This window comes from Bos indicus x Bos taurus, chromosome 9 (assembly GCF_003369695.1).
Source record: "Bos indicus x Bos taurus breed Angus x Brahman F1 hybrid chromosome 9, Bos_hybrid_MaternalHap_v2.0, whole genome shotgun sequence".
Lineage (NCBI taxonomy): Eukaryota > Metazoa > Chordata > Mammalia > Artiodactyla > Bovidae > Bos > Bos indicus x Bos taurus.
This window is the reverse complement of record NC_040084.1, coordinates 24,108,377-24,136,192: the sequence shown is the minus strand read 5'-3', so window position 1 is coordinate 24,136,192 and position 27,816 is coordinate 24,108,377. Positions and strand designations below refer to the sequence as shown.

General features: G+C 39.2%; 1 protein-coding gene across 2 annotated transcripts; it reads left to right on the top strand.

The window, feature by feature from the left end:
- Positions 1 to 510: 510 nt before the first annotated feature.
- On the top strand, positions 511 to 27,816 carry RNF146 (ring finger protein 146). 2 transcript variants are annotated; one of them, XM_027551045.1, is made up of 3 exons: positions 511 to 606; positions 8,859 to 8,961; positions 26,106 to 27,816. In XM_027551045.1, coding segments are annotated over exons 2-3 (1,044 nt in total). In that variant the 5' UTR covers positions 511 to 606; positions 8,859 to 8,959; the 3' UTR covers positions 27,148 to 27,816. The 2 variants fall into 2 exon arrangements, with proteins under 2 accessions (XP_027406846.1, XP_027406845.1); XM_027551044.1 differs by having other exon boundaries at positions 522 to 606; positions 8,854 to 8,961.

The following is a 27,816-nucleotide window of genomic DNA, read 5'->3' as shown; positions in this document are numbered from 1 at the left end:
CCACATGTGAGCCAGTCTAAGAAAAAGGGGCCCAAAAGGAAAGTAATTCTTTTTTTGCCGATTAAATTAATTGCTCAATGGTTCAAAATAGGAATAAACTGGACTTTTTTTGAACGAGAACGCGCAGTGTTGCCACAGACTCTTCAACCTCAAATCCAGCTAGGTGCCCAAAAGGTTCTCCTGGGTATGGAAGCCGGGTTTCTGAGCAGCACCACCTGCTGGCCCTACACGCGTCCTACTTCCTCGGCCCCCGATCTCTCTCTCTCTGGTGGACTTGCAGTCTTTCATAATTCTTCGGCACCTAATTACAAGCACAGCAAAATATAATGTAGTTAGAAAGACCCAAGCCGCGAAACTACACATCACCAGAGATCCGAGAAGATCAGCCGCTCGGGCTTCAGGGAAGGGGCGTGGGGAAATAAGGCGGGGGCGGGGCCGGCGCGAGCTCCCTTGGAGCGGCGCTGCTTCCGCCTCTCGCGGCCCCGCCCCCGCGACGCGATCGGCCGTCACGTGACGGCCGCGCGCCCGCGCGCGCGTTCCCGGCCGCTGCAGGCTCGGAGGCCGAAGAGAAAAGACGGCGAGGCGGCTTCGGCTGTGGCCACAGAGGTGGGAGTCGGGGCGAAGCCCACTCGAGGGGCAGGGTGAAAGTGAAGCCACTTCTGGGTTCTACTCGGGGAGAGGAGTGATGGCCCGTGGCGTCACCTCCAAGCGCGGCACTCCCCGGGTCGGCCCTGTTCTCCGGGCCTGAGAGGGGCGGCGGCGGGGTCAGGGGCTGGGACGCGGGTGGACGCCCTTGGGCCGGCGCGGCCGCGGCAGTGGAACCGAGCCGGCGTGGCACAGCTCAGCCCTTTCCGCTGCCCCTAGCTTGGTTGCTGTCAGAAGCAGGAAGACTGTGACGGACGCCGCGTTGCCCGTGGCCGCCGCAGCCGCTGCCCTGGGCGAGAGCCCGGAGCTGGTCACGGTCGGGGTGCGAGAGGCGGAGCAGCGGCCATTACTGCGCAGCCTCTTCCGCCGGGGTCCTCGTAGCTGCCTTCGGTGGCAGCCAGGTCCCTTTCCTGTCCCCTCAGCGCAGGTGTCAGGCCTCTACTAGGGGACTTTATGGGCCTCAAGATGTAGGGGCGGCGATGGTTGGAGGGGTAATCCCCCCGCCCCCAGCATCCCGTGCGGAGGCGTCCACTCGGGCCTTGGGTCCGGACGTACAGTTCCTGCATTTTGTTTTTCCGGAGTGTCTTTGGCATCTTTCTCTCCCCTCTCTCCCTCCTCCTCCTGCTCAGTTCCTGGGTCTTGCCTAATCCGACGAGCAGTCCAGTCCCTCGTCTTGTCCGGGTTTAATGCTCAGCACTGTTGTTAAAGCATCAGAACCACTGAGAGGTGTCTCCGTACCCGCTGAGTCTCCAAAACCTCAGTGCATCTTAAAAGACGAGGCTGTTGCTTTGTTCTTTTGGTTGCTGGGTGCGGAGTTCTCTCCCTACCACCCCTCCACCTCCCCCCGCATCCCGTCTGAAAGGGTAAATGGATGTTCCATTGTGGCCGCTATTTTTTGTTTTCTGTGGGCACCTAGAGAAAGGCAGAAAAATTGTTTTGAGTTTATACGTACTTCTGGCAACTAGATCTTTTTCTCTTGATATCAGATTTAGTACGGCTTTCTTTCTGTTCCCTAAGTACCATTTTACTGAGCACTTATTTCTCAAGTTTCTAAAGTAGGTACATTTTGTTTGTTAAGTAATAGTGAAACTGGAATTGAGAGAAGAAAGCCAAGAAATGGTAGAAAAACGCATTGTCTTTGTGATTGATATTTTCAGGTGCCCCTCCAATGTGTGTACTTTTCTTTTTTGATTACTTTTTTTTTTCACTTAACATATATATTTTATTGAAGTATAGTTGACTTACGCTGTTTCAGGTGCACAGGAAGGTGATTCAGTTATACATACATTATTTTTGAAGTTATTTCCCATTATAGGTTATTACAAGATATTGACTGTAGTTTCCTGTGCTATACAGTAAGTTTTTGTTGATTGTTGCGTATTTATTTTTTTAAATTAGAAATCTGCATTCTATTCATAGTGAGTCAAGCAAGTGGAATCAAAATGTCCTAAAAAGTCACAAGTTTTCTAAAATGTGCATATTGTATATATGTATACAAAGCTTTTCTACTGTGCTTGGTAAAGATTTGAGAACATCAAAAAGAAAAGATGGAGAATTGGAAAATATAAATGAAATGGGAGCACTGAATATGAAATAGAAAAAGTGAAACAAACTAGATAAAAGATCGTCATATAGTCCAGTTGTTTTTAAACATGACTGCTCATTAGAAACATATCTGGAACTCGGGAGAAAAGCAATACCTGGGCATTTATGTTTTTCAAAAAATTTCAAGATAATTCGGATATGCATCTGGATATTAAAAAGTGATACAGGTCTTTCTATTAAATCATAGTTTTGGTGATACTGAGTTCTATTTTTCTGTTGATCAATCATTATAAATAATAATAAGTGAGTAATAGTTATATAATCACAATAGTGAAAGATGTTATCAGTTTTCACAATCAATGGCAAGATAAAAGATAATTACAATTGCAGGCCATAATGGGAACATGATTAACTTAACTATAAAATAATTATATACAGTTTGGATGGTCAAACTGTGATGTGGTAAGTGGAAGTGCTTACAATGTGTGTCCTTTTAAAATAGGGTTTGAAAATATGTCATTGAAAGCAATATACGTTTCCAGAAATTGGAAGACTTAAGGCTATTTTGTTTTTTAATAAGTGATTCTATATTCATACTTTTAAAAGACCTGACATATAGGACACAGGAAGAAAATCACCTGCTCAAGTAACGGGATTTATGATGTTGGCTTTGCTGTTTTTGTGACCAGCAAATATTGTTTGTGTTGAGTGTCTGGGAGTCTGTGAAGTGCGCTAACAAAACATGAAAATATGTCCAAAAATATCTAATTTTAAAGAGCAAACCGGAAGAGTGAAAGCCCACTCTAAAAATAGATTTTGGATGTGTTTGCTTTTGCTTGTACATCTTAAATTGGAGCGTTTGTTAAGCTCAGTCTTTGATTTAGAATTTTGTTTCAAATGGGCCAATGTAAATTGTAATGTAAATTGTGAGCTAAATGAAAATAATTCTGCAAATGTTTACTTGTTCACATTTAATGTTAAAATGCAAAGCCCACATTTTTGGGTGAGAAGTGCAAAGTAAAGGTTTAATGCTTGGATATGAAGGTTGTGAAGCCCAGAGATTGTCATACAGTAACTTTTTTTTATGGGAAATATTAAATGAAGTGGTGGAAATATAATTCTTTAACACAGAGTAGTGTAAAATATTGGACCCCATTTAGTAGAAGTGAGTTTTGACTGAAGACTTTTGTTTCCTAGTATGACTTGTGCTTTCTGTAAGCTGTTTTAACAGGAGAGGAGAAGGAAAGCTAAAAATGGAAAAACGTTAGGGCATTTAGTTACATCTCTCAATCTGGGACTCTCTCTTACATATTAAGATGTATCTGCTAAATTACACCCACTCTATCTCTGTTCCTTTTACTGGTCCTTAATTTTTTTTTTCCTTTTTCTTTTTTGACTATAACAAAAGTTGTAAGATGTGTGATATTTTTCTTTTCTGTCACTGATCTCTTTTATGTAGAACATTTTATGTAGAACATTATGTGTATTTTGAATAAAGAGTAATAACTTTTATTAAACACTGGCTGTTAATAATTGGAAAAATACAGGAAATCTTCAGATCTTTATAATTCGATATTTTAACTTCAGCATGCTTATCTTTTCTTTGATTTTTTAAAAAGATAATCATTTATTTGAATCTATTATCTAAAAAAAACTTAGTCCATGACTGATTTAAAAAGTAGAATCGTAATTAATCCTAAATATTTTCAGAGAAAATAACAGTGGGTGCAGATAATAGGCGCATGAATTTGTTGAGTGGTCACAAAATTACAAATAATACAATATTCATTTTCAGTTTAACTTGATTGGTTGAATGGGTAAATGATAATCTCTAAACTTTTATATATTTTAAAAAATAGTCTGCCGCTTTTTCCCTTTAGAATTGAGGTGCAGAAATAACTGATTAGTTTCAAATCTTTTCTCTTTTTATGTTACCTTCCTCATAGTTTGTTTCTGTATAAATTTGCACCTTAAGAAGGAAACTTAACCCATTAACTAGTTGATAGATGCATGCCAAAATATAATGGTAAATTTTACTGAATAATTCATAAATTGTATTTAGTTTGGTGATAATTTACAAATCATTCATTGCAGAATGAATTATGTATGTTTGAGTTATTTATGTTTGCCAAATTATTTGTGGTCTGCAGTTAGAATTACACTATTCTTTTATCTTTGGTTAAAAGTAAAAGACTCCCCCTCCCTCCCTTAAAAAAATTCTTTGATTTCAAATGTGTAAGTTTTCTGAGAGCCACTCAACTATTCTGAATATTACACATGACTATTCTGAATATTACACGCCACACCATATGTTGTGCCCAGTTGGCATTACAATTTTCAGAGGCTAGAGTTGATGGATCTAATTGGTAGAATTGGGATACCTAAACCAGTCAGTTTTGATCACAGTAGAATATACGATTTTTTTTAAATCTATGCAAGCAAAGGTGTGAGTAAAGGAACATGGAGTTCGTTTTCTTTATTCAACAATTCTTGCACTAAATTGCAGGTTCTTTTTTTTTTTTTTTAAGACTGTTGGTATGCAAGACATTCTAAACCTGCATCGTGAGCATGCTAGCCACTTGCCACATGGAGCTATTGAGTAAGCTGTGTGGCTAGTCTGAACTGAGTTGTGCTATAAAGTAAAACGTGTATCAGATTTCAAGGAGTGTACACACACAGAAGTATAAAATACCACATTAATAATTTATATAAAGTACATGTGGAAATGGTAACGGTTTGAATATATTGGGTTAAATGAAATATACTCTCTAAATTTGATTGTTTCTTATTATTGTCATTAATAGAAAATGTGAAATTACCTATGTGGCTTGCATGGTATTTCTGTTAGATAATGATATTCTTTGAGATACAGCACATTGAGGAAAATATTTTTTTAAGGATATACTTGAGTTTGAATCTCATCTCCCAGTATTGATAGCTTTGTGAATTGGGGCTAAATCCTTGTGGGCTTGGGTTTCCTCATTTATACAATTTCTCACAGAGTCATTTTGAGGATTCAGTGATATAATGCATCTACTTAGTGACCTTCAGTATGCATATGAAATACCTGGAGATCTGATTCTCTTGGCAGAGAGTGGGGCTTTGGATATTTGTTTGTAAAGAATTTTCAGGTACTACTGATACTGCTGGTTGAGGACCACAGTTGTCATATCTGGAAGTCTAGATTACTATATAGGTTTTAGTTCATTTTCCTCCCCTCAGCTATTATCCATTTACAGTCAGCTTTGAAATTTTAGCCACGGGAGATAGTAATTGGAAAGGTCCCTGTAGCTGACAAGATTTACTAAAGTCTGTTTTATTCCTGGATTTTAATCTGCATTCTGGAGAATTCACTGCCAGTGAAGAATAGCTGGGTAAATTATATACTTGTCAAAAGATATAAAGATGGCATCAATTTTATAATTCGTAAATGTGGTAACTCCCTCTGTTGGATTTTAAGTTGTTTAAAGAAAGGATTGAAAGTTGTATACCTTTATAGCTTTTGTGGCTAGGTGCCTGTTCACAATTAGAATGTAAATATTGTGTTAGGTGATTAAATGCATTTAGTTTTTCATTCATCCAAGGAATACCAGCTCAAGACAGCAACAACTGATTGGCAGTTGACTAGCCACTTAGAGATATAAGTAATCCTTATCTCAGGGGTCCCATGGTTTACTGGAAGAGTCAGAAGCAAACAGATAATTGCAATGCATATGGTAAATTCAATAATAGAAAAATTACAAAATAAAGGGGAAGGAACAGCTTTTCCAGAGGCAATCAGAGAAAGATAGTAGCATTCATAAACCTTAAAAGAAAGACTATACAGGTAGGAGGAAATACAGAATTACAAAAAGAAATTTGGAGAACTGAGTAATTTGGTGTAACTAGAGTATTAATCTATGAGAGTGGTTGTGGGAGAGAGTTATTTAGGTTTCAGGTCTTTAAGGCTGTTGAATATTGTCTGAGGAGCTTTACTTTATTGTGTAGGCTGGAGAGCCCATATAGGGCTTCACGTATGGAGGATTCATTTTTCTTTTTAAGTGTATCACATTCGGAGACTTAATTTAAGGGGTGATACTGAAGCAAAATAATCAGATGGAGCAGTAGTCCAATGATGGTAAAAGTCTGAACTAGGGCACTAGCAATGGCAAGAGAATGGAGGATAGATTCCAAAGGTGTTAGGGCTAAAAGTTGACAGTTTGATGTAACATGTTGAAAGGGCAGTGAGAAAAATAATTTTGTATTTCTCCATTGGCACTTCTGGTTAAGGCACAGAAGCCGAGATGTCACGTTGTAAGATACATGCGGAGATGGGGGTGTGTAGAGTATGTGTAGATGAGAGACAGAGATGTGAGAGAGCCAAGCATTCTCTCAAGAAGTTAAAATCGCTGGACTCCAGATTGGGCAGAAAAGGAAATGGAATCAGGTATTGGAGAAAGGAAAGGAGGTGGGCAAGAGACTGAAGAGGCACTTGGAATTAAAGAACGGGTGTAAAAATGAGTAAGTGAGCTGGAAGAACCAGACCTTGTGGTCTGAGAGTGAGTTTAAGATTTTAGAGAGACAGCAGTTTTAGGTGGCCATCATATTTTGTTGGGGCAGAGGGTGAAGTTTGTTGAATTTAGGAATTGAAAAATAAGGACAGTGTTTCCCAAATTGTATTTGATGGGACTACCTGCATCAGCATCACTTGAGGTGAGATTCTTGGGCTGAAACCCATGTCTACTGGCCTATAGTATCTCGAGTTAGAGTCTGAGGATGTGTGTCTCTGGGGAAGTTCAAGAACCTCTGAGTTAGGTGTTGAATGGTTTATTCTCAAGGATATTTAATAAATTCATAGTCAGGTGTCAGGAATTATAATGAATTGGATGACCAGTAGTGAGTAGATAGATTGTCAGTATTTTAAGGGTTAAGAGAATAGCTTTAGGGGATTACAGCCAATGGTTAGAGACTTCGAAAAATAAGTGGGGGTTTGTTTGTTTTGTGTTTAAGAGTAATGATATTAGAATAGTAGAATGTTTCCTATTGTCCTGTGTGTGAAAGTGGGTGGTTTCTAATATTTTGAGTAGACTCTAGGAGGGAAGTGAATGATGGAGTCCTCTTTGGTGCCACTGAAGTTGTAGGCACTTAGTAAAGTGAAAGGGTTGTGGAGGGAAGTCAGGACACTGGAGTCCTTGTCATGGAAAGACTAGGTTCTGAAGTCAGAGTAAAACAAAAAGTCAAGTTGTTTATAAACACTTTTAGTCAGTTACTTTGAAAGGTCTTCAGTTTTGAGATAGATTACATATTGTTTGGTCTGTTCTGTTAAACATTTGGTGAGATATGCTGGCTTATCTTAAAAGGGCATTTATCTAAAAAATCTTAAACACTAAATAAAATTCCAAGTTTTTTAGGGAGATAGATTCCCACACTGTAAGAGGTGCATGGAACTGAAAGAATAGCTGTCTCTTCTGTCTTATTACTGTAGAGCCTGTCTCTGTCATCATCATGTATGTTCTTTGCAGTAAATGAGCCTCCTGTAGTGGGCATGAAGTGGATGGAGGTAACACTAACTGTGAAGAAAGAGGACTAATGACTGAGATGATGTTTTGGTTGGTGCCTCAAGATGCCTGCTGTCCAGGAACCATCTTAATGGTTGTAAACTGGGACATTCATATAGGTACCAGGAGGTCCTAGTTAATGTGATGACCTTGCCTTCCCGTGCATTACCTCCTGTAGGAAGGCAGAGGCTGTGAAATACATATCATGTCCATATAGAACTTGTTTCACTTAAAAAACAATTCTTTTTTCTTGTAAAATATAATCAGTTGGCCATAGAGATGGGTTTATTTCTGCACTCTCTCTTTTGTTGGCGTATTTGTCTATTCTTACGCCAAAACCACACGTATATTATTGTAGCTTTGTAATAAGTTTTGAAATCTTTAAGTGTGAATTCACCATCTTTGTTCGTTTTCAAAAGTGTGTTGGCTATTTGGGGCCCCTTTCAATTCCATATGAATTGGAAGATGAGTTTCTTCATTTCTGAAAAACAGAAAAAAAAAACTATTGGGATTTTGATAAGAATTATGTTGAATCTGTAGATCACTTTGGATAGTTCTGTCGTCTTCATAGTTTTCCAGTCTATGAACACCAGTTGTGTTTCCATTATTTTGCTCTGAATCTCTTTAAGCAGTGCCTTGTAGTTTTTCAGCGTGTAAGTCTTTCACCTCCTTGGTCAAGGTATTTCATTCCTTCAGATGCTATTATAAGTGGGAATGCTTTCTTGATTCCTTGTTTGAATTGTTGATATAGAAACAGAACTGACTTTTTGTGCATTGAACTTATAAAGTGCACCTATGCTAAATTTGTTTTAGGTTTAGCAGCTTTCTTCGGGATTCTCTGGAATTTTCTGTATAGAGAACAGAGAAAATTTTACTATCTCTGCAAATAGATCTGGTTTTACTTTTTCTTTACCAATTTGTATGCCTTTCATATCTTTTTCTGATCTGATTGCTCTGGCTAAAACTTCCAGTGAAGTGTTGAATAGCAGTGGGGAAAGCTGGCATCCTTGTCTAGAAATTTTTCCTCTTCGAGATAAAATTTGCCACTGAATTTTATTAAATCAAAGAATCATACATAATTGACTAATTTTGTTGAGAAGTTGATGTTGAAATTTTTCTTTTGCAGCACAGGATGATCCAGCAATGGAGGAGAAAATTCTGCAAACTGGCTGATTACTCATGAAGATAAGATTTTATTTTTGTGGCAGGCATCTGTGGGGTCTGTAATAGAAATGTAAGTATGGCATCATGGTTTTTACAAAGCTGCAACAAGTTAAATGACTGGTATAAAATGTAATAAATAGAGTATCAGTTAGTTTTAATCAAACAAAATGAATGTTTTATATTGACTTTTAGATCTTTAATTGAATTGACAAGTTTCTTCACATTTAATTACTATTAATATAGGCTTCCAAAAAAAATCTCTTCATAGGGAATAATCCCTATAAAAGTGAAACGGAAGATAGAGAAATTTGCACATAGAAGGCTAAAAAACTGGAAGGATCTCCAGGTCTTTTAGGTTCTACTTATTCTTTACATAGTAATTTATTTAAATAAACAAAGTTAATTTATTTTTTTTTAAGTACATTATTGCATTTTAATTCTTATTGGAGTCACTCTAGTCCCCAGTTTTACTACTTCTATTTTCCTATCAGTTTCTCTTTGTGAAATATGCTTTAAAATGTTAACACTACCTCTGTCTTGGCCATATTGAACTTTAGTCTGTTATTGATGAAACTTTTTTACACAATGAACATCATATTGCCATCTTGCAAGTTGACAGTTTTTGGTGATTACAGTAGTTAAAATACTTGACCAAAGAGTAACCCTTATAGATACTACTTCATATGTTCTCCCCATTTGACATGTAACTGTTGTTATCTACTTTTCTAGTGTGATGCTTTGATTATATACTCCCATTAAAAGTATTACCATATCATTTTTAGTGTTGAGAATTTTAATAAAAGACAAATGAAACCAGTAAGCATTTTTCTTTAAAATTGGGGCAAATATAGTTTTAATTTAACCCTGTTTACATGTTATCTGTCTGTTTATATACTTCTGTATATTTTTTAATCCTGTAGGTCAGATAGTCTGACCATCAGACTATCCCTGCCATCAAGGAATTAGACTGTAGTTTAGTAAGTAAGACACATATATAATTAATACAGTGGAAGAAATACTATATTGAGACACCAGTAAAACACTTTCAGAACTGAGAGAGTGTATTCCATCTGAAGAGTTCAGAGTGAACAGGGGAACTTTTGGTTCGGTCTTAAAGAATGAATAGAATCTTAACAATCAGAAAATTAGGAATTATTTTTCAAGCCAAGGGAATGGGGAAGGGCACAGCTGCCTAAATATCCAGGCATCTTAGAGGACTCAGGGAGCAATCCTGTGTGTGAAGGTCAATGGGAAACAGAGACTTCACAGTTAGTAAAGGGAATGAGTGTGTTTATTTGTACCTACTTATTGCCTGGTGCTTACTGGATGTTTTACTTGGATTATTGAACTCAGTCATAAGATTGTAGTAGCCTTATTTACTAATGAAGAAACAGATAAAACTCATTTTCCCTGGGTCATTGTTTACCAAATTTCTCAGAATTATCTGCTAGGGCACTTACTGAAAACAGATTTTTAGACTCTTAATGCAGATGAGTCCAAATTTCCAAGAGATAGCACATCAGCTAATTCTTATCTTTGGAGAAGTTTGGGAAACACTGTTCTAGGTCAACATAGTAAGAATAAATGACGGATTTTTAACTAAGTCTTGTTTTACTCTGAAGTCTGTGTCAGTGTACTTGAAAGTTAGTGCTTAGCAATTTTGATGACGTTATGTAGGCAGTGCTGCTGCTCCTGCTAAGTCGCTTCAGTTGTGTCCGACTCTTAGCGACCCCATGGGCTGCAGCCCACCAGGCTCCTCCGTCCATGGGATTTTCCAGGCAAGAGTACTGGAGTGGGGTGCCATTGCCTTCTCCATTATGTAGGCAATAGAAAACTACTGAAGACTGAGTGGAGGAAAGACTAATTAGATAATTAAACTGAGGAAAGATGAGAGGAAGAAAAGACTGAGAGGTCAGGAAGGCCACTTGAGAGGTCAGTATTTTGTATAAGAGTGTGCCCAGGAGGCCAAAATTAAGGTCACAGGCTTTAGTAACAAAGGGGACACATTCTATAAAGGTTTTTGTTGCAGAAAAGCAAAGTAGCCAAGGAATAGGGGAGTGCTGAGGATGACTCCTAAGTTTTATCCAAGATAGAGACCAAGAGAAAAGGATGTGGGTTTAAAGGAGTTAATTTTTATTTTAGTCATGTTTGATTTCAGGTGACTGGAGAATATTGAGGTAGACCTTTTGAATACAGAATTGGAAATACAGCTCTTAGGAATCCAGAACAGTTCCAGATACTACATTTTGGGGATATGAGATTTACATTCATACATATAAATTTGGAATATCCTGTAGATTGTCTAGGCATAAAATGTAATATTGAAAATTTTGTCACTCAGAGCCTCTGTGAGGAATCCTGGTATTTCAGGGAAACTAAAGAAGGTGGGGGGGGAGAGGGGGAAATGATAACTGGGAGAGAGTACCATCATGGAAATGAATAATATAAATTTTTAGATAGAGTCTGTGGTTAATATGATTTAATGCAATGGAATCAAATAGATAAGACTGAAAGAGATCATTAGACTTAGCATGTTAGTTGATTTTGAAATTTAGGAATAGAATATTAATTGAAATCTTGGAGGAATTGGGATGGTTTAGCTTGGAAAGCTACCAGTACTCCATCCTGAGCCAAGAGGAATAAGATAGAATGAAGATAAAGATAAATTTTGAGGAGTCATTCATACCTAATTTCTTAATTTGAGGGTTCAGGATATCTCTTAACTAAGAGGTTGGGAAACTTTTATAATAGTCTTTGGGACAATAAGGAAAGAAAGGTGTCTTGGTTAAGTAAAAAGTAATTGATACCAGGCACAATGGGTTCTGGGAACTCAAAATAGCTAATCAGTGTGTGATGTTCACATATTTTGCACCATGTATTTCACTACAATTGTGGAAATTTTCATAAGTTGAGTAACTTTTGTAACTTTGCTCCTTGCTTGATCTTTTTTTTTTTTTTTGCAAATGTCTCTCCTTGTGGCTTTTGAGGGAGTAGTCTCACTTTATTCCCCATCCTTCTCTGCCATTCTTCTTGTCCACTGCCTCACTTACAAATGTTGGAGTAATCCAAGGTTCTGTGATTAGCCCTTTTGTGTGCTGTGTGTGCAGATTTAATTTGGGCATCCATCCATTTTCATGTGTCAGTAATCATGTATGTGTTGGTGGCTCAAGACACTTCTTTCTGCTTAGATTTCTTGAGCGTACCTGTCCAGTTAACTCAACTGTCATCTGCCTGTCTTCATTTGAAGACTTTATAAATATCTTAAAGTTACAATGTCAGAACTCACCTCAGATTCTGAATCTTGATCATCCATCAGTAACTAAATGCTTTCATTTCTGTTTCCTTAGTATTTCTTATGTTCTACTGTTAGAACCTTACATCTGTCCCTTCCTTCCCATTATCTTTTTTACCTGGATTATTATAAATTCTAGTTTCCTTTTGGCCTCATCCTGCCAAGTCTTCCTCCAAACTTCTGTCCAACTGGTCTTGATAAACTAGTAAACCAACTTGTCACTTCCTAACATAACCTTTCAGTGAATTCCTGTTGACTCCTTAGGAGTTAGTATAAGGACCAACTTCATAGAGATCCTTGAACTCCTTAAATTATATGTAAGATTTCCCTAAATTTTTAATAAGGCTGTGACCAGAAGTGTTTACGAACCGTTTGCATTTAAAATGTTTAAACTTTATTAAGATTCCATAATATAGAAGGTCTCTGCTGTACTTCTTTGCACAGTACTTTTCATCTATTCAAATGTATCTATCCCCTCCTTGCTAGTTACCATTTCTTCCTTTGTACTCCCTGGTGTCTGTTACACTTATCAAAAAATCATTAGGTAATGCAGTGTTCTTTAACTTTGATGGCAGACTTTATTATGCATTTCCTTTCCTAGTGCCATGGGCATGGTAGATGCTCACATGTGTTCTCTGTTCAAAGTTGAAAAGGAATAAGGAGAAATACATGATAGCTCTTGCAGCAGGTGATAAGATGCCGTTCTTCTATCAGTCTGTGAAATTTCTTGTAACTTCCTGAAGCCTTATCTTTCCTAAAATTACTGATGGTGGTTCTTATATTTGGATAGACATGGTTGTTTTAGAAACAATATGTAGCAGTTAAGAGTAAAGACTCTGAAGTCAGATCATCTGGGTTATGGAACCTAGATTTGAGGCTGGCTCAATCACTTAATGAACTATGACTTTGGGTATATTATCTGAGCTTTTTGTACCTCAGTTTCCTCATCTGTAAAAAGGAAAATAACAGACCCAGTTCGTAGGGTGATAGGAGGATTAAAGTATTTCACAAAATATCTGCCACATATTATGCAATCAGTAATTGTTAGTTGTTAAATAGTTTACTATAATAAAACATACATCAATAGGCATCCAACAGAAATGAAATTACTTCCGTTGTAGCTCAGTTGGTAAAGAATCTGCCTGCAATGCAGGAGACCCGGGTTCGATTCCTAGATCAGGAAGATCTCCTGGAGAAGGAAATGGCAACCCACTCCGGTATTCTTGCCTAGAGAATCCCACGAACAGAGGAGGCTGGCAGGCTACAGTCCACAGGGTTGCAAAAGTCAGACACGACTTAGCAACTAAACCACGACCACCACCAATTACAAGACACTGTGCAATAGGAAAAGTTAAGAATTTTGTCTTAAGGACTTAAAAATGGTCATTCTGAAAATTTTAATGTTAAATTTTTTAACTTGTATTAAAGTTCAAATGCTTTATATTCCAACAGAAGTAAAGATTTGAGGAATTAAAAAACAAAAAAACAAAATTTTGGGAAAGAAGATGACGTTCTTTTTTGATAGGTCTCCACAAAAGAGCTTGTAGTACTTTATTCTTTGTTCTCTTTCATGCTTTTAATTGGGTTCTGAGCCCATACTTTAAAAAAACCGGTTTTTCAGTATTTGTAGTTTTTATTGGTGTCAGAAAGTTCCTCAATATTAGTAAGCTAAAGATCTTTCTCATTTATAGTAATTTTACCTTTCTTTTGATTAGATGTCTTTAAGAAGATTAGACAAAATCTGAATACTTACAGATTTCCACTGAATTTGCCTATATCCCTCTGTATTTGGTCTTGTTGCAGAGAAGTCTTAAATAGCATTGATAGACATTTTTTCATCTTCCAGAAATATTTTACATCGTTTAGAAGAATGGAATTTATGTGTAAAAGTAATAATAGCCCATTAAGGGTTCAGTTGGTAAAAAAAAAAATGTCTTGGGAAGTGAGTGATACATTTGTGTTCTTCAGTAGAGTTGGACCAACTTCATTCCAAATTTCTACATATTAATTTAGTAACCAGGAAATAAATTTCCTTTTTTAAAATGATCTCTAAAGTTTCCTAAGAAATTTATTACTTAGGGAATATTTCTATTTAATTAGCACTCTCTTTGTCAAATCCTTACTCTACAAAAGGGAAAGAAATAAAAACATTTCTTACTTACATATTTGTATGATCCTCTGCACAAGTTTAGCCTTCAGCCTATTTGAAGATCATCGAAGGCTTCCCAGGTGGCGCTAGTGGTAAAGAACCTGCCCACCAATGCAGGTGACCTAAGAGATGCAGGTTTGATCCCTGGGTCCGGAAGATCCCCTGGAGGAGGGCGTGGCAACCCACTCCAGTATTCTTGCCTAGAAAATCCCACGGACAGAGGAGGCTCACAAGCTACAGTCCATAGTGTCACAGAGTTGGACACAACTGAAGCAACAGCACACGTGCATGGAGTGTGTCTTACAGATGGGCAGGCTAGTGGTTTGGGTTGCTATGTCTTTATCTTCTTACACATCGTAATGGTATCTTGTCTACTGCATGTACTTAATACAGAATTATGTAAAAAGTACTTAAAGATTTTCCTCCTCATGTCTTACTTGGGATACACTAGGAGTATACTTGGTGAGCTACACAGAATCATAATTTGGTATTTGCTATGGCAAATTGATAGTTGAAAGTTGTTGTTGTTCAGTCCCTAAGTCATATCTGACTCTCTGTGACCCCATGGACTACAGCACACCAGGCTTTCCTGTCCTCTACTCGCTCCCAGAGTTTGCTCAAATTCATGTCCATTGAGTCGGTGATGCTATCTAACCATCTCATCCTCTGCTCCCTTCTCCTTTTGCCTTCATCTTACCCAGCAACGGTCCTTTCAAAGAGTATTCAGTGTTGATTTCCTTTAAGATTGACTGGTTTGATCTCCTTGCTGTCCAAGGGACTCTCAAGTCTTCCCCAGCACCACAATTTGAAAGCATCAATTCTTTAGTGCTCAGCATTCTTCATGGTCCAACACTCATATCCGTACATGACTACTGGAAAAACCATAGCTTTAACTATACAGATGTTGACAAAATGATGTCTCAGTTTTTTAATACACTGTCTGGGTTTGTTATAGCTTTCCTTCCAAGCAAGCATCTTTTAATTTCATGGCTGCAGTCACCATCCACAGTGATTTTCGGAGTCCCAAGACAATAAAATCTGTCACTGTTTCCATTGTTTCCCCTTCTATTTGCCACGAAGTGATGGGACTGGATGCCATGATCTCTTTTCTTGAATGTAGACTTTCAAGCCAGCTTTTTATTGTCTTCTTTCACCCTCATCAAGAGGCTCTTTAGTTCCTCTTCACTTTCTGCCTTTAGATCAGTATCATCTGCATATCTGAGGTTATTGATCTTTCTCTTGGCAATCTTCATTCCATCTTGTGATTCATCCAGCCCTGCATTTCATGTGATGTACTCTGCACAGAATTAAATAAGCAAGATGACAATATACAGCCTTAACGTGATCCTTTCCCAATTTTGAACCAGTCTGTTGTTCCATGTCCAGTTCTAACCTGGATACAGGTTTCCCGGGAGACAGGTAAGATGGTCTGGAATTCCCATCTCTTTATGAATTTCCACAATTTGTTGTGATCCACACAGCCAAGGCTTTAGCGTAGTCTGTGAAGCAGAAGTAGATTTTTTTCTGGAATTCTCTTGCTTTCTCCGTGATCCAGCACATATTGGCAATTTGATCTCTGGTTCCTCTGCCTCTTCGAAACCCAGCTTGTACATCTGGAAGTTCTCGGTTCACTTACTATTGAAGTCTAGCTTGAAGGATTTTGAGCAAAATTTTGCTCGCATATGAAGTGAGCAGAATTGTATGGCAGTTTGAACAGTCTTTGGCATTTCCCTTCTTTGGGATTGGAATGAAAACTGACCTTTTCCAGTCCTGTGGCCATTGCTGAGTCTTCCAAATTTGCTGACATACTGAGTGCAGCACTTTTAACAGCATCAGCTTTAGGATTTGAAATAGCTCAGCTGGAATTCCACCACCTCCACTAGCTTTGTTCGTAGTAATGCTTCCTATGTATGACCCACTTGATTTCACATTCCAGGTTGTCCGGCTCTAGGTGAGTGACCACACCATTGTGGTTATCCAGGTCATTAAGACTTTTTTTTCTCTAGTTCTGTGTATTCTTGTCACGTCTTTTTGATCTGTTCTCTTAGGTCCTTAGTGTTTCTGCCCTTCATGCTTGTCCTTGCATGAAATGTTCCCTTGATACCTTCAACTTTTTGAAGAAATCTTGATAGGTGGCCTTACAAATAGCTGTGAAAAGAAGAGAAGCCAAAAGCCAAAGAGAAAAGGAAAGGTATAAGCATCTGAATGCAGAGTTCCAAAGAATAGCAAGGAGAGATAAAGCCTTCCTCAGCAATCATTGCAAAGAAATAGAGGAAAACAATAGAATGGGAAAGACTAGAGATCTCTGCAAGAAAATTAGAGTTACCAAGGGAACATTTCATGCAAAGATCAGCTTGATAAAGGACAGAAATGGTATGGACCTAACAGAAGCAGAAGATATTAAGAAGAGGTGGCAAGAATACACAGAAGAACTGTACAAAAAAGATCTTCACGACCCAGATAATGACTAAGGTTTGATCACTCACACTCACTAGAGCTGGACATGCTGGAATGTGAAGTCAGGTGGGCCTTAGGAAGCATCACTTCGAACAAAGGTAGTGGAGGTGATGGAATTCCAGTTGAGCTACTTCAAATCCTAAAAGATGATTCTGTGAAAGTGCTGCACTCAATATGTTAGCAAATTTGGAAAACTCAGCAGTGGCCACAGGACTGGAAAAGGTCAGTTTTCATTCCGATCCCAAAGAAAGGCAATGCCAAAGAATGCTCAAACTACCGCACAGTTGCACTCACCTCACACACTAGTCAAGTAATGCTCAAAATTCTTCCAACCCAGGCTTCGGCAGTATGTGAACTTTGAACTTCCAGATGTTCAAGCTGGTTTTAGAAAAGGCAGAGGAACCAGAGATCAAATTGCCAACATCCGCTGGATCATGGAAAAAGCAAGAGTTCCAGAAAAACATCTATTTCTGCTTTCTTGACTATGCCAAAGCCTTTGACTGTGTGGATCACAACAAACTGTGGAAAATTCTGAAAGAGATGTGCCTGATGTGCCTCTTGAGAAACCTGTATACAGGTTAGGAAGCAACAGTTAGAACTGGACATGGAACAACAGACTGGTTCCAAATAGGAAAAGGAGTACGTCAAGGCTGTATATTGTCACCCTGGTTATTTAACTTAAATGCAGAGTACATCATGAGAAATGCTCGGCTGGAGGAAGCACAAGCTGGAATCAAGATTGCCAGGAGAAATATCAATAACCTTAGCTATGCAGATGACACCACCCTTATGGCAGAAAGTGAAGAAGAACTAAAGAGCCTCTTGATGAAACTGAGAGTGAAAAAGTTGGCTTAAAGCTCAGGATTCAGAAAACTAAGACCATGGCATCTGGTCCCATCACTTCATGGCAAATAGATGGGGAAACAGTTGAAACAGTGGCTATTTTTTGGGGCTCCAAAATCACTGCAGATGGTGATTGCAGCCATGAAATTAAAAGACGCTTGCTCCTTGGTGGCAAAGTTATGACCAACCTAGCTGTTGCTGCTGCTGCTGCTAAGTCGCTTCAGTCATGTGAAGTTGACTCTGTGCGACCCCATAGATGGCAGCCCACCAGGCTGCCCTATCCCTGGGATTCTCCAGGTGAGAACACTGGAGTGGGTTGCCATTTCCTTCTCCAATGCATGAAAGTGAAAGTGAAGCCACTCAGTCGTGTCCGACTTTTCGAGACCCCATGGGCTGCAGCCTACCAGGCTCCTCCCCCCAAGGGATTTTGCTGGCAAGAGTACTGGAGTGGGTTGCCATTGCCTTCTCCAGACCAACCTAGAGAGCATACTAAAAAGCAGAGACATTACTTTGCCAACAAAGGTCCATCTAGTCAAGGCTGTGGTTTTTCCAGTAGTCATGTATGGATGTGAGAGTTGGACTATAAAGAAAGCTGAGTGCCGAAGAATTGATGCTTTTGAACTATGGTGTTGGAGAAGACTGTTGAGAGTCCCTTGGACTGCAAGGAGATCCATCCAGTCCATCTTAAAGGAAATAAGTCCTGGTTGTTCATTGGAGGGACTGATGTTGAAGCTGAAACTCCAATACTTTGGCTACCTGATGTGGAGAGCTGACTCATTTGAAAAGACCCTGATGCTGGGAAAGATTGAAGACAGGAGGAAAAGGGGACGACAGAGGATAAGATGGTTGGATGGCATCACCAACTCAATGGACATGGGTCTGGGTGGACTCCGGGAGTTGGTGATGGACACGGAGGCCTGGCGTGCTGCAATTCATGGGGTCGCAAAGAGTCAGACACGACTGAGCCACTGAACTGAACGTTGAAAGTTCTTTAGGTGAAATAATGAAGCTTTAACTATCTTCTACCTGTTTTCTGATGATGTTTACCCAGTTTTATCTCATTCTAATGAGGGAACCAGAATACCTGCCCAAAAAGAATTGTTTTGCCTTTCCTAGTATGTTATTTTCACAGTTCATATCTTCCCCTGGGATGTCTATCATTTTTTTTTTAATTTGTTAATTATATGTTTACATTTATTTATGCATGCAAGAGTAAGATTCATATAAAGTATTGGTCAGGATGGAGAGTAATGCTTTTAGGTTGAAAACTTCTTTTTCATAGATAAGGTAACTGCATCTAATGGAAAATTGATATTTGGGGTTAATTTTATTTATAATACAACAGGGTCTGAGACTGTGTATCTTTTAAAAGTATGGCATTCATCCAAGTTGCACTGTTAGATACTTAATTTACATTTTAGTAGACTTCTATTTTTCTTCTTAAAATTTTTAAATTTATTGGCCTTTCTTTTGTCCAGAAGGCACCTAGATCATTTAGGTGTATATAAGATGTTGCTATTGTTTTTCCAAAGTAGTGGTGATCAGTAGCTCATTTAAACATTTTGTCTTACAAATAGAATCAAACATCTCTCTTACTCAGTTAAATTATTACTTGTGGATGAAGGACTTCATTATTTTTAATTAGGCCTTAAATGTGGAAATTAAAGTTTTTTTTTCAGAATTTCATTGACAGTGAATTTTTTTTAATTGAAAGGGACAAAAGATGATATTGTTCACCCTTTCTCTAGCTAATTTTAGTTCTTTCTGTTAGTACAATGTTTCAAGTTATTCTATGATTTAAATGTAGCAATAGGACCTGATGAATGAAACCTAGTTAGTCAGTGCCTTACAACTGTTTTCAGTTGTTTTTTCCTGAGAACAATATATATATCAGATCAGATCAGATCAGTCGCTCAGTGCTGTCCGACTCTTTGCGACCCCATGAACCGCAACACACCAGGCCTCCCTGTCCATCACCAACTCCTGGCGTTCACTCAGACTCATGTCCATCGAGTCGGTGATGCCATCTAGCCATCTCATCCTCTGTCGTCCCCTTCTCCTCTTGCCCCCAATCCCTCCCAGCATCAGAGTCTTTTCCAATGAGTCAACTCTTCCCATGAGGTGGCCAAAGTACTGGAGTTTCAGCTTTAGCATCAGTCCTTCCAAAGAAATCCCAGGGCTGATCTCCTTCAGAATGGACTGGTTGGATCTCCTTGCAGTCCAAGGGACTCTCAAGAGTCTTCTCCAGTACCACAGTTCAACAGCACCAATTCTTCGGTGCTCAGCCTTCTTCACAGTCCAACTCTCACATCCATACATGACCACAGGAAAAACCATAGCCTTGACTAGATGAACTTTTGTTGGCAAAGTAATGTCTCTGCTTTTGAATATGCTATCTAGGTTGGACATAAGTTTCCTTCCAAGGAGTAAGCGTCTTTTAATTTCATGGCTGCAGTCACCATCTGCAGTGATTTTGGAGCCCCGAAAAATAAAGTCTGACACTGTTTCCACTGTTTCCCCATCTATTTCCCATGAAGTGATGGGACCAGATGCCATGATCTTCGTTTTCTGAATGTTGAGCTTTAAGCCAACTTTTTCACTCTCCACTTTCACCTTCATCAAGAAGCTTTTTAGTTCCTCTTCACTTTCTGCCATAAGGGTGGTGTCATCTGCATATCTGAGGTTATTGATATTTCTCCCCACAATCTTGATTCCAGCTTGTGTTTCTTCCAGTCCAGTGTTTCTCATGATGTACTCTGCATATAAGTTAAATAAACAGGGTGACAATATACAGCCTTGATGTACTCCTTTTCCTATTTGGAACCAGTCTGTTGTTCCATGTCCAGTTCTAACTGTTGCTTCCTGACCTGCATACAAATTTCTCAAGAGGCACATCAGGTGGTCTGGTATACCCATCTCTTTCAGAATTTTCCACAGTTTATTGTGATCCACAAGTCAAAGGCTTTGGCATAGTCAGTAAAGCAGAAATAGATGTTTTTCTGGAACTCTCTTGCTTTTTCCATGATCCAGCGGATGTTGGCAATTTGATCTCTGGTTCCTCTGCCTTTTCTAAAACCAGCTTGAACATCAGGAAGTTCACGGTTCACATATTGCTGAAGCCTGGCTTGGAGAATTTTAAGCATTACTTTACTAGCATGTGAGATGAGTGCAATTATGCGGTAGTTTGAGCATTCTTTGGCATTGCCTTTCTTTGGGATCAGAATGAAAACTGACCTTTTCCAGTCTTGTGGCCACTGCTGAGTTTTCCAAATTTGCTGGCATATTGAGTGCAGCACTTTCACAGCATCATCTTTCAGAATTTGGAATAGCTCAACCGGAATTCCATCACCTCCACTAGCTTTGTTCATAGTGATGCTTTCTAAGGCCCACTTGACTCCACATTCCAGGATGTCTGGCTCTAGGTCAGTGATCACACCATTGTGATTATCTGGGTCGTGAAGATCTTTTTTGTACAGTTCTTCTGTGTATTCTTGCCATCTCTTCTTAATATCTTCTGCTTCTTTTAGGTCCCATACCATTTCTGTCCTTTATCGAGCCCATCTTTGCATGAAATGTTCCTTTGGTCTCTGATTTTCTTGAAGAGATCTCTAGTCTTTCCCATTCTGTTGTTTCCCTCTATTTCTTTGCATTGATCGCTGAAGAAGGCTTTCTTATCTTTTCTTGCTATTCTTTGGAACTCTGCATTGAGATGCTTGTATCTTTCCTTTTCTCCTTTGTTTTTCGCTTCTCTTCTTTTCACATGTATTTTGTAAGACCTCCCCAGACAGCCATTTTGCTTTTTTGCATTTCTTTTCCATGGGGATGGTCTTGATCCCTGTCTCCTGTACAATGTCACGAACCTCATTCCATAGCTCATCAGGCACTCTTATCTATCAGATCTCGTCCCTTAAATCTATTTCTCACTTCCACTGTATAATCATAAGGGATTTGATTTAGGTCATACCTGAATGGTCTAGTGGTTTTCCCTACTTTCTTCAATTTCAGTCTGAATTTGGCAATAAGGAGTTCATGGTCTGAGCCACAGTCAGCTCCTGGTCTTGTTTTTGCTGACTGTATAGAGCTTCTCCATCTTTGGCTGCAAAGAATATAATCAATCTGCTTTTGCCAATAAACAGAAAAGAGAGGAGCTAAATTCAGTTTATCAAGTATTTATTATGTAGTGTGTATTAGATATCTTAGAAAAGGGAATTGAGTCAAAACATGAATTTTCCCCATTTTACTGATAAGAAAACTGAAGTCCAAGAAGCATGCTGTGAGATGAAGCTGGCATGAGAGCTGGCGTCCAGACAGACTGTGCAGGGCATATAGATCCTGGTCTCTAACCTGAAACCAAGTTTTTAACAAGACACAAGGCTGGACCCATTAAAAGGCATATGCAGTAATTTAATAAATATTGTTTACTTGATGACTTGGAAGGGCAGAGATGGGCTATAGTTGGATTTAGGGGATATTTAGGAGATAAAATGTAGGACTTGCTAATGTTTTGAATGGGGAGGGGTTAGGAGAAGCCAAAGATGGAGAAGCTCTATACAGTCAACAAAAACAAGACCAGGAGCTGACTGTGGCTCAGATCATGAACTCCTTAAAGTTACCAAATTCAGACTGAAATTGAAGAAAGTAGGGAAAACCACTAGACCATTCAGGTATGACCTAAATCAAATCCCTTATGATTATACAGTGGAAGTGAGAAATAGATTTAAGGGACGAGATCTGATAGATAGAGTGCCTGATGAACTATGGAATGAGGTTCGTGACATTGTACAGGAGACAGGGATCAAGACCATCCCCATGGAAAAGAAATGCAAAAAAGCAAAATGGCTGTCTGGGGAGGTCTTACAAAATACATGTGAAAAGAAGAGAAGCGAAAAACAAAGGAGAAAAGGAAAGATACAAGCATCTCAATGCAGAGTTCCAAAGAATAGCAAGAAAAGATAAGAAAGCCTTCTTCAGCGATCAATGCAAAGAAATAGAGGGAAACAACAGAATGGGAAAGACTAGAGTTCTCTTCAAAAAAATTAGAGATACCAAGGGAACATTTCATGCAAAGATGGGCTTGATAAAGGACAAAAATGGTATGACCCTAACAGAAGCAGAAGATATCAAGAAGAGGTGGCAAGAATACACAGAAGAACTGTACAAAAAAGATCTTCACGACCCAGATAATCACGATGGTGTGATCACTGACCTAGAGCCAGACATCCTGGAATGTGAAGTCAAGTGGGCCTTAGAAAGCATCACTATGAACAAAGCTAGTGGAGGTGATGGAATTCCGGTTGAGCTATTCCAAATCCTGAAAGATGATGCTGTGAAAGTGCTGCACTCAATATGCCAGCAAATTTGGAAAACTCAGCAGTGGCCACAGGACTGGAAAAGGTCAGTTTTCATTCCGATCCCAAAGAAAGGCAATGCCAAAGAATGCTCAAACTACCGCATAATTGCACTCATCTCACACGCTAGTAAAGTAATGCTCAAAATTCTCCAAGCCAGGCTTCAGCAATATGTGAACCGTGAACTTCCTGATGTTCAAGCTGGTTTTAGAAAAGGCAGAGGAACCAGAGATCAAATTGCCAACATCCGCTGGATCATGGAAAAAGCAAGAGAGTTCCAGAAAAACATCTTTTTTTGTGTGTGTGGTGCAGCAGAAATTTCCTTCTATAGTTTTTTTTTTTTTTTAAACTTTGCAATATTGTATTAGTTTTGCTAAACATCAAAATGAATCTGCCACAGGTATACCCGTGCTCCCCATCCTGAACCCTCGTCCCTCCTCCCTCCCCATACCCTCCCTCTAGGTCGTCCCAGTGCACCAGCCCCAAGCATCCAGTATCGTGCATCGAACCTGGACTGGCAACTCGTTTCATACATAATATTATACATGATTCAATGCCATTCTCCCAAGTCTCCCCACCCTCTCCCTCTCCCACAGAGTCCATAAGACTGATCTATACATTAGTGTCTCTTTTGCTGTCTCGTACACAGGGTTATTGTTACCATCTTTCTAAATTCCATATATATGTGTTAGTATACTGTATTGGTGTTTTTCTTTCTGGCTTACTTCACTCTGTATAATAGGCTCCAGTTTCATCCACCTCATTAGAACTGATTCAAATGAATTCTTTTTAATGGCTGAGTAATACTCCATTGTGTATATGTACCACAGCTTTTTTATCCATTCATCTGCTGATGGACATCTAGGTTGCTTCCATGTCCTGGCTATTATAAACAGTGCTGCGATGAACATTGGGGTACACGTGTCTCTTTCCCTTCTGGTTTCCTCAGTGTGTATGCCCAGCAGTGGGATTGCTGGATCATAAGGCAGTTCTATTTCCAGTTTTTTAAGGAATCTCCACACTGTTCTCCATAGTGGCTGTAGAGTTCCCTTTTCTCCACACCCTCTCCAGCGTTTATTGCTTGTAGACTTTAAAAAAACAAACAAACAAAAAAAAACATCTATTTCTGCTTTCTTGACTATGCCAAAGCCTTTGACTGTGTGGATCACAATAAACTGTGGAAAATTCTGAAAGAGATGGGAATACCAGACCACCTGACCTGCCTCTTAAGAAACCTATATGCAGGTCAGGAAGCAACAGTTAGAACTGGACATGGAACAACAGACTGGTTCCAAATAGGAAAAGGAGTACATCAAGGCTGTATATTGTCACCCTGTTTATTTAACTTATATGCAGAGTACATCATGAGAAACGCTGGACTGGAAGAAACACAAGCTGGAATCAAGATTGCGGGGAGAAATATCAATAACCTTAGCTATGCAGATGACACCACCCTTATGGTAGAAAGTGAAGAGGAACTAAAAAGCCTCTTGATGAAGGTGAAAGTGGAGAGTGAAAAAGTTGGCTTAAAGCTCAACATTCAGAAAACGAAGATCATGGCATCCGGTCCCATCACTTCATGGGAAATAGATGGGGAAACAGTGGAAACAGTGTCAGACTTTATTTTTCGGGGCTCCAAAATCACTGCAGATGGTGACTGCAGCCATGAAATTAAAAGACGCTTACTCCTTGGAAGGAAACTTATGTCCAACCTAGATAGCATATTCAAAAGCAGAGACATTGCTCTGCCAACAAAAGTTCGTCTAGTCAAGGCTATGGTTTTTTCTGTGGTCATGTATGGATGTGAGAGTTGGACTGTGAAGAAAGCTGAGTGCTGAAGAATTGATGCTTTTGAACTGTGGTGTTAGAGAAGACTCTTGAGAGTCCCTTGGACTGCAAGGAGATCCAACCAGTCCATTCTGAAGGAGATCAGCCCTGGGATTTCTTTGGAAGGACTGATGCTAAAGCTGAAACTCCAGTACTTTGGCCACCTCATGGGAAGAGTTGACTCATTGGAAAAGACTCTGATGCTGGGAGGGTTTGGAGGCAGAAGGAGAAGGGGACGACAGAGGATGAGATGGCTGGATGGCATCACTGACTCGATGGACGTGAGTCTGAGTGAACTCCGGGAGTTGGTGATGGACAGGGAGGCCTGGCGTGCTGCGATTCATGGGGTTGCAAAGAGTCGGACATGACTGAGCGACTGAACTGAACCGAACCGAGGACAGCTTCAGTGATGGATTTCTGGCTTGAAAAGCAAATGAATAGAGGTGTCTCCAGAGGGGCATTTAGGGAATAAGTAAATAAGGAGGAAACAGATCATAAATTCAGTTTTTTAGCCAAGAAGAGAGCTAAAGTAGGCAATTAAAAGATAGTTCTAGTGCTAAAACGAAAAACCCGGGCTGGTGATTATCATTTTAGGAGTTGGTAACAAATTGAAGCCATGAACGTAGATGAGATCATCTTGAAAGAGTACAGCAAGAGGAACGTTTGTGTGGTTTAGAACAAGCCTCAACAATAAAAAGGCCATTAAAAGAAAAGTTGTTTCACAGAGGGGGAATGAGATGACTGGTTTAACCAGTGTTTTTAAGATTATACAGCAGAGAAACGGAGTTTCTAGGATTTCAGCTCTAGTCATTTTACATGGTCTACTTGTCAAGTACCAGAAGTACATTAATACATGGAAGTATTGCAGAATTGCACTTAGTGGTATCCTAAAAGGTATAAAATTTGTTACTTTCTGAGATTGTAATCTGAATTATTTTTAACCATTTTTTTGTTTTTCTCTACTGTCCAGACTGATTTTAAAAGTGTAGATGGAGTGTACATTTTAAAATCTTAGCATTTAGTTCTATTCTGTGAATAGAAATGGTATATTTATTTCAAATCTATACTTTGGTTGTACCTTTTTATTTGTGCCTCATTTCCTGCCCACAAATAAGAATAAATTCAAATCAAAAATATTTTTCTACATAAGTTTTTTCTCTGCTTTCAATTTTGTGTCCCCATTGTCTTGACTTGCATATAATTGGTGCTTAATAAGTGTTTTCTGAATGTTGAATTAAGATTTTGGAAGAGTTAAAACAAGATTTTAATATTACATGTATTTTCTCTCATTTTCTCAGGATGGCTGGCTGTGGAGAAATTGATCACTCTATAAACATGCTTCCTACAAACAGGAAAGCAAATGAGTCCTGTTCTAATACTGCACCTTCTCTAACTGTCCCTGAATGTGCCATTTGTCTGCAGACATGTGTTCACCCAGTCAGTCTGCCTTGTAAGCATGTTTTCTGCTATCTGTGTGTGAAGGGAGCTTCATGGCTTGGAAAGCGATGTGCCCTCTGTCGACAAGAAATTCCCGAAGATTTCCTTGATAAGCCAACCTTGTTGTCACCAGAAGAACTCAAGGCAGCAAGTAGAGGAAACGGTGAATATGCCTGGTATTATGAAGGAAGAAATGGGTGGTGGCAGTATGACGAGCGCACTAGCAGAGAGCTGGAAGATGCTTTTTCCAAAGGTAAAAAGAGCACTGAAATGTTAATTGCCGGGTTTCTGTATGTTGCCGATCTTGAAAATATGGTACAGTATAGGAGAAACGAACATGGACGTCGCAGGAAGATCAAGCGGGATATAATAGATATACCAAAGAAGGGAGTAGCTGGACTTAGGCTGGACTGTGATGCTAATACTGTAAACCTGGCGAGAGAGAGCTCTGCTGACGGAGCGGACAGTGTACCAGCTCAGAGCGGAGCTTCTGTTCAGTCGTCTTCTGTGAGGCCCCTGACGTCAGTAGACGGTCAGCTAACAAGCCCCGCCACACCATCCCCTGATGCAGGCACTTCTCTGGAAGACTCTTTTGCACATTTACAACTTGGTGGAGACAGCATAGCGGAAAGGAGTCATAGAGGGGAAGGAGAAGAAGAGCATGAATCACCATCTTCAGGCAGGGTACCAGCACCAGACACTTCGATTGAAGAAACCGAATCCGATGCCAGTAGTGATAGTGAGGATGTATCTGCGCTTGTTGCACAACACTCCTTGACCCAACAGAGACTTTTGGTTCCTAATCCAAGTCAGACAGTATCTGATCGATCAGTGGCAGCGGGTGGAACAGTGAGTGTCAGATCTCGAAGGCCTGATGGACAGTGCACAGTAACGGAAGTTTAAATAAAAGTTTTCAGATCCATGCTCAAGATGAAAATGGTTATCTGTAAATTTTTGCCCACGTAACATTATACTCATCCCCAGTAGTGCATTTTGGGAGTTGGGGTGGGAAGGGGTATGGGAAGGATAGACTTGTAATTAATATGTCTAACACACCTCTGTTGAGAAATTTATTTAATATAAAGAACTTGGGTGTTAATAGTTGAGAGCTGTTTAGTAATAACGCAGTTTTCTTGAGGTCTGTTTATTTTATAGTTTTTTAAAATACCTTCAGTTCTTTTGGCCAGCGTGTGTGTATTTGTGCATTAATGGTCCTCATCTGACTATTGCCTTGGTTCATATTTTTCTGCATGGATTGACGTAAAACCATTACCAAAATTTGGCACCTACAAGATGTCTGGTATCAGTATGAACAGAAAGCTTAAATAACGTGAGAACAAATGTGAATTTGGGGTTTTAAAATAACAACTACTTAACAGTAAAGTTACTGAAATGGAAATGTAAAGGAAACAGCTTATAACTTATGTTTCAGAATCTTGTTTGTAACACACTTCATAGCGTTCTCATAGGCTTTGCTGTCTAGTCCTTGTAGTTAAGAGGTTTCTCTTGATCCATTTTTTTTTTGATTACAGACTTTATAATTTAATAAATATTAGAATTTATCAAAATTAA